The sequence below is a fragment of the Myiozetetes cayanensis genome, unplaced genomic scaffold (genome assembly GCF_022539395.1).
Source record: "Myiozetetes cayanensis isolate MyiCay16 unplaced genomic scaffold, myiCay2020 scf14, whole genome shotgun sequence".
In the NCBI taxonomy this organism is placed as follows: Eukaryota; Metazoa; Chordata; class Aves; order Passeriformes; family Tyrannidae; genus Myiozetetes; species Myiozetetes cayanensis.
Window position 1 is genome coordinate 3,643,943 of NW_026087048.1, and position 6,889 is coordinate 3,650,831.

General features: G+C 55.1%; 1 protein-coding gene across 2 annotated transcripts; it reads right to left on the reverse strand.

Annotated features, from left to right (window-relative positions):
* Positions 1-777: 777 nt before the first annotated feature.
* On the reverse strand, positions 778-4,673 carry CPLX3 (complexin 3). 2 transcript variants are annotated; one of them, XM_050309768.1, is made up of 4 exons: positions 4,359-4,673; positions 3,548-3,774; positions 3,130-3,217; positions 778-1,965 (listed from the first exon to the last, which is right to left on the reverse strand). In XM_050309768.1, the coding sequence occupies exons 2-4, from the start codon at positions 3,706-3,708 to the stop codon at positions 1,741-1,743; spliced, it is 474 nt and encodes a 157-aa protein (XP_050165725.1). In that variant the 5' UTR covers positions 3,709-3,774; positions 4,359-4,673; the 3' UTR covers positions 778-1,740. The 2 variants fall into 2 exon arrangements, with proteins under 2 accessions (XP_050165725.1, XP_050165726.1); XM_050309769.1 differs by having other exon boundaries at positions 4,438-4,583.
* Between the last annotated feature and the right edge of the window lie 2,216 nt (positions 4,674-6,889).

The following is a 6,889-nucleotide window of genomic DNA, read 5'->3' on the forward strand; positions in this document are numbered from 1 at the left end:
ATGAGGAGGTATGTCCTCACAGCCAGAGCATCACACCTGAGATGCCTTTGTCTGTCTGTCCTCTCAGGGATGGAGACCAGGAGTTTCCCAGAATTACCTGGCCCTGGCACAGTCTTAACAGGGAGCTGGGGGCAGAAAGGAATCTCTTGGTCCAGCAGCCCCAGCCGTGTCCTGGTCCAGCATCCTTAATAATATTATTAATAATAATAACAATAATGATGATGATGATTAATAATAATAATAATAATAATCTCAGCTTCCTAGCACCCTCTCCTGTGTTTTCCTGGATGACCCACCTCCCCCATGAAACCAAAGTGCAGTTAATCAGCTCCCTTGGGATTTGGAGTGATAAATTCCTAGCTCATGCCAAGTTTTTCTAGGAAGCCTCGCTGCAGGAGCCCACTGCCTGCCGGGATACCATCTGGCTGGAGCTGTTTCAGCTGGGAGTCACACCTATGCTTATCACGGGCTCATCCCTGCAGAGATGTGTCCTTGCTCGGAGCAGCTCTGCGGACATCCCACGGTGTCCCAGACCAAGTGTTCTGAAGGTTTTATATTAAAATAGCAAAAAACCTGTGAAAAAACGGGAATTTTGTTTGCTTTTAAACCCAACTGCCAACAACAACCCACTTGTAGCATCCCTTCGGTCCCGAATGTGATGGCAACCAGAAACAATGCTTTCTTTGGGATGCTTCTCCCTCGAGCTCCCGTCCCTGCTCCGTAAAGGGGCACGCCAAAACCTTGATCAGGAAAATAGAGCTTGAGGAGAAAAATAAATGCATAGACATCTCCTGGTATTTATTCCACCGGTTATAACAGTACCATGGCTTGGGGAGAGCACAGGAGGTGGAGGGACACTCAACTGAGCACAGCGCACAGCTACATCACGATGCGGGGGGAGGACAAGGAGATTTTTCCTTATCACTTTGTTCTTCTCATGGAAGGAACAAGGACAGAAGTGGATCCCATCCCAGGAGAGGGATGGTGTACACCAATGCTCCGGGGAAGGGCTGGTGTGGGCTCAGCTGAGCACCAGGGAGGAGTTTTATTCCTCTCTGGTGTTAATTCAGGCTTCAGCCTTCTGGTCCTCAACACCCCCCTTCCCACAGGGATAAATGGGATCATATAGCAGGTTGTATAGCAGGTCCTTCCTGGCTGGCTCCTTTAGAGGAGCCCTGAAGGGCGGAGGGGTTGGTGTTCCTTGCACGGAAGGGATATTATTTCTCATGTGATGGGTACGGGATGCAGGGAAGGAGGGTGTTCCGCACCATGCCTCGTCCTTGCGAAGCGAAAATTGGAGCCTCCCAGTCATTTGTAGGAGGTTGGGTGGAAATGTGGAGGCAGAGACACGGCATATGGCCACCACACGTGGTCCTTCCCGCACTGACAACATGGGCCAATAACACTCCAAGGTCATTTTCCTTCCTTGCTCCTGCCCCGGCTCTGGCTACGGAGACACCCACTGCCGTGGGCACGGGAGGAGGCATTGGGGTACAGGGGGACATGCTGGCTCTTTGCCCTAAACCTCAGACCAGAGAACAAAACGAACACCACACAGCAGGAACACCTGGGTCAGGGACTCAAGGGGTCACACGGTTCAGGAGGACCCGAGTGACACACGGCAAGGGTGACAACATTGGTGGGGTCCCCGCCGCTGGCAGCAGCCCCCGCCAGACCCTTCGCTGCATCCCCTCCCTGCTCCCCCACTGTCGCACCGGCGGCGAGGGGGGCTCAGCCCCGTCACATCACGGCGCATTTCTCCGCCGATTGCTTCAGGTCCTCTAGCGTGGCTGAAGCTTTGTCCTTCAAGGAATCAAGGTCCAGGTTCTGGATGTTGCTGAGCTGGCCGATAACCGAGTTCTTCTCTTCCTCCTCCTCGTTGTCCTGCTCGATCATCTTGGCCAGCTCCTTGGGCAGCTCCACGTCACCTCCTACAAGCTGGATCTGGTTGTCATCCGTTTCATTCTGAAATGGGCCGGGAGAGAATCAGAAGGGGGTATGTCACAGTGGGAAGGGGGCTTCTGGAAGCATGTGCAGGGACCTGTCACAGCAGGGGCTTTGGGCTGTCTTCCTATTTTAAGGTCCATGTGGGAAGGTCCCTGGGGCTGAGGGTGGGATGCTGATCCAGAGGGGACATAGCTGAGCCGAGCCTGGGCGCTCACAGCAAGAGCTGAGATGAAAACCCATTCACAGCACCAGTATAAACTGGTTTTCAGCATGCACTGTGGGGGGTTAGGCACCTAATTAAGCTACACGTATGCCTAACAACTGCTCCCACCGGCAACCGGGATCAGCTCTGCGCCAGGAGCCATGGGGAGACTCTGGATGAGGCAGCCCAGCTGCCAAGCAGGATCAGGAATAAGCAGAAGAAACTTGTCAAAAGATGAGAAGGGACATTTCAAGCACGAGGAAACAGAGAAAGGACTGTGGGGCCAGCTCCAAACAAGTCCCTATTTTCCCTGGAGAATAAAAAAAATCTCCATCTTTTCTTTCTCTGCCTTTTCTGGCTTTTGGTAGGAGGAAAAAGAAATTCTCTCGTTGTTTATTTCCTGCTGATAAAAGGGGGGTGGGAAGCAGGGGGGTGGGAATCCAGGCTGGCTGAATAACACCAAACAATCAGAACAATCTCACTTGGCTTAGCCGACCCTTCGGAACTAATATTAGCCCGGCTCCAATTTGGAGTATTCACCGCTGAGAGACTCTTCCTGAATAAAGGGTGGGTTTGGAGGGAGAAGAGCTTGTAGTAATTCTAAGAATGGTTGAATTTTCCCTTGATTATGTTGTTTTTAGTGAATTGTTCGTTGGGCAGAAATTCCAAAACTGGAGTCTAGGAGGGGGACATTTGCCAAATAATCTGGGGAGAGAAGCTGGCTAATCCAGCCAGGAAAGTGTAACCCTGGCTCCGCTCCCAGCTCCAGGGAGTCTGGGGTGAAGGTGGCTTTCCCTCATCCAACTGGATTTAGGGGACAAAAGCGGGGCAGAGGAGGATCAAGTCAGGGTCTGGTGGTCTGTGGTGTTTAGGGGTGATGAAAAGGGGCCAAAATCTGGGGAGAAGGATGTTTGGCATTTGGGCTTTGACCCCTCATGTGCCCCTCTCCCTCCTCCCTCCCATTTCCAGCACAGCCATACCTTGGGAAGCCTGTACTTGTCTCGGAAGTGGGACCTGACCGTGGCTCTCTCTGCCTTGCGCTGGGCAAACTGGGCATCTCTCTCCATCCTGCGAACCACACAGGGCTGTTACCAACAGCCTGGACCCCCCATCCTTGGGTTTGCACATCCCCCCAGCCTCAGTATCCCCCATTGTCTCTGAAAAGTCCCCCACAATTTCCTCCCCCCAGCGCAGCCTGAAAGGAGAAAACAATCCCATCTCCCGGGCAAGGAAGCGGATTAAGGGATTAGGGGGCTCATTAAACTCCCTCACGGTCCTGCTGTCCCCAGTACTGGCTCTCCCCAGCTCCCATGTATGGGATAGGGGACTGCAGCAGGAGCACCCCCTCCCCTCAGGGACCGTGAGGGTCCAGCCCGTCCCTGTGCCAGTCGCACTCACTTCTCCTCCACCAGCTGCCGTTGATATTCCTCGTACTCCTCACGGGTCATGCCCTGTGCCTCGGCCGGAGACTTCTCACCCTCACTCTTCTCCTCGCCGCCGAGGCCTCCCGTCAGGTTCTTCAGCTGCCCCCCCACCATGCTCTTCACCATGAACGCCATGGCCTCAGTTCCAGGGGGCCCGGGAGCCCGGGGGCCGGGGAGCCGGTGGGCACAGCGGCTGTGGAGCTGGGAGAACCGCGGTTAGTTGGGGGCTCCGGGGTACAAGGAGTAGGGAAGATGGGGATGCAGAGTTTTGGGAGTCCGAGGAACAGGGATAAGAGGGAGTTGGAGCACCAGGGAACCAAGGTATGGTCGGTGTTGGGGTGCTGGGAGTAGGGAGTTACCGGGAAGCCGGGAGTGCTGTGGGTAGGAGCTCCCAGGGAGACGGCGTACCTGGTTATGGAGGGGCTGGGGTCAGCAGAGATGAGTTCCAGGGGAGCTGAGTACTGAGTGCCCGGGCAGCTGGGGTACCCGGTTATGGAGGAGCCGGGGTCAGCAGAGCTGACTCCCCATGGAGCTGTGGTACGGGGTTGTGGAGGAGATGGGGTCAGCGGAGATGAATTCCCGGGAGGACAGAGTACTGAGTTCTCCGGGAGCCGGGATCAGCGGAGCCGAGTTCCCGGGGTGGTGGAGTACTAAATTCCCGGATTGCCAGCGTACTGGGTGGTGGAGGACCCAGGGACAAGGGAGCTGAATTCCCAGGGAGCTGGGGCACGGGGTTATGGAGGAGCAGGGGTCAGCGCAGATGAATTCCCGGGATGACGGAATACCGAATTCCCGGGGAGCCGAGGTCAGCGCAGCGGAGTTGCCGGGGCAGTGGAGTAGCGGGTTCCCGGGATGCTGAAGTACCGAGTGATGGAAGAGCTGGGATCAGCGGACCGGAGTTCCCGGGGAGCTGGGATGCTGTGGATGTGAGTTCCCTGGGCAGAGGAGTCCCGAGCTCCGGGGATGCCGGGGTCAGCGGAGGGGAGCTGCCGGGCTGCCGGAGTACCGAGTTCCCGGGATGTCGGAGTTCGGGGTGCTGGAGTTGCCGGGATGCCGCGGTGTCCGGGGCTCAGCGGGGCCGCGCAGCCCCGTCGCCCATGGCGGGGCCAGTCCCGGCTGGGAGCGGAGCAGAGCGGAGCGGAGCGGCGGGCGCTGCAGCACCGGGGCTCGCACAGCTCCGGTGTGTGTGTCCTCGCACGGCGGCGGCACCGCCTCCCGCCCGGCCCCGCCGCCCTCCGCCGGGCGGAGCTGCCGCCGTCCCAACCCACGCCGGGGGCACCGAGAGTCCCGCCACTCCCGCGGGAAGAAGGAGCCCCCAGAGCCCCCCAGGGGCACTGGGGGGTGGATGGAGCCACGGCTGGGGCGGTGAGCCCCCGGGACACGCTCCACTCCATGATTCCCGGCTGCTTCATCCCACCGAGAAGCAAACCCACCAAAGTGCCGTCTTTCTCACTCTATTCCCCGTCCTTGTGTCTGGCGGGAGGAAAAGCCGAGCTTGACGCTCAGTACAAGCTGTATGTACCATGCACCAGTCACAACGGTTTGCTCGTCTATCTAAGGGCTGGCTCGAAATGCTCCCTCCCCTTTTTCCCGTTAAGGATATCCATGGAAGTATTCCCATCTCTGAAAGTGTTCAAGGCCAGGTTGGGCAGGGTTTGGTCTAGTGGAAGGTGTCCCTGTCCGTGGCAGGAGGTTGGAACAAGATCAGTTTTAAGGTCTCTTCTGACCTAAACCATTCCTTGATTCTATGATTCCATGATTTTATAATATTGATTAGTATTAAAGCTGCTCTCAGTTTCCACAATCCAGACACCCTTGCGTTCATCAGTCACCTAAATCAGGACGATGGAGCAGGCATTGATTTTGTTGCAGCATTCCTTCAGTCTCTCCATTCCCGCTCTCACTCCTGCTCTTCCCTTTGACTTCAGGCATATTCCAGACCTTGGGGAGTGAGCAATTAATGGCATCAGCAACGTTTCCAGATGGCCAGCCTGGCTTTAACAGACATTTCTCCCTTTTTTCTTCTCTACTCATGAAAAATGAGCACAGATCCAAAACCCAATCCCAGCCTGCAGGAAATAATTTCATTTCTGAAATCTAAAGACAATCTCTGCAGATTAAAATGATGGAACAGCTGCGAAGTGATAGAACAAAGTGACAGAGGGAGAGGGAATCGGCCCATATCCTCCCATTCCTCCCTATACAAGGGAAAATTATATCTTAAAAGGAATATAGATTAAAAAAATGTATTTTCCTTGGTTAATAATCTGGTCAGCAGTTTGGCAGTGACTGTTGCTGTTAAGGACAGGAACACCCTTTGAGAGGTGAAAAGAGGGGACCTTTTGTCCTGGCAAAGACAGAGTAGAGACCCTTGAATGATGCCAGCAGTTCCCTTGAGTTCATCCAAATGTGCAAATTGCCACTGGGATGGGGTGCCATTTGTGCCATTTGGCACAATTCCAGTGTCACCCACAGCATCCCCCACCACGCAGGTGCCCCTGTGGCTGCTGCTCTCCCTGGGCTGGCAGCTCAGGAGTCCTCGCAACTGTTTGAAGTGATGGCTTTCACTTTTTACACCAATCTGCAGCTCCCCCTGAGCATTTTCCCATGGAAAACCCATGGAAAATGAATTTTAACCCACAACGAACTGCCACAGATTGCTTAAAAATAGGCTGGGAGCCAATGCCCCATTGCAAACAGCATGGTCATGTCCCAGCTGTCAGTCTGGGTGAAAAGAGGGACAGGGAGAAGGAAAAGTATCCCTGTTTGTGTCCTTGATTGCTGGGCAGGTCTGAGCCTTGGGTGGGTGCAGAGCAGACTTCGGATGTGGCTGGTCCTGTGAGCTTTGCTCACTCCAGATTTCTCTCTGAGCATCCATTAACAATAAGAGACTGGAAGTCAGGACCGATTTTTTCCAGCTGGGTTAGACGGGTCAGCTCCCACGGAGCCTCCCTGTCTGAGGAACTAAGAGCAAACAGCTCCTGATGAGCAGAAATGCTTGGCCAAGGCAACTAGGTGAAAATGAGCATGCCGTTCCTGGCAGGGCTTTGGATCTGGTCTCTTGGGATGCTCGCTCACCAGGAGATGGATGTGCTCCACGGGGGATGGGGGGGGACCATGAAGTTGAGTTTTGCAGCCCCTTGCAGCCCAGGTTTTTTAGGGATGGAGCAAAAGGCAAAGGAAAGTACCGCCAAAGAGGTTTTGCATCTCTCCCATCCCTTTGCCTTTTCTCGGGGAGGACAGGGTCCCACCCGGAGGTAGAGATGAGAGGACAATCAGAGGGTTCAATGAGCTGGCAAATGATGCTTCAAGGTAG

Excerpts from the sequence above, each read along its gene's own strand:
- CPLX3 (XM_050309768.1), bottom strand. The coding sequence starts at position 3,708 with ATGGCGTTCATGGTGAAGAGCATGGTGGGGGGGCAGCTGAAGAACCTG. Across the intron at positions 3,218-3,547 it reads CGGCAGCTGGTGGAGGAGAA|GATGGAGAGAGATGCCCAGT; the intron begins GTGAGTGCGACT and ends TGTGGTTCGCAG. Across the intron at positions 1,966-3,129 it reads ACAAGTACAGGCTTCCCAAG|AATGAAACGGATGACAACCA; the intron begins GTATGGCTGTGC and ends GGCCCATTTCAG.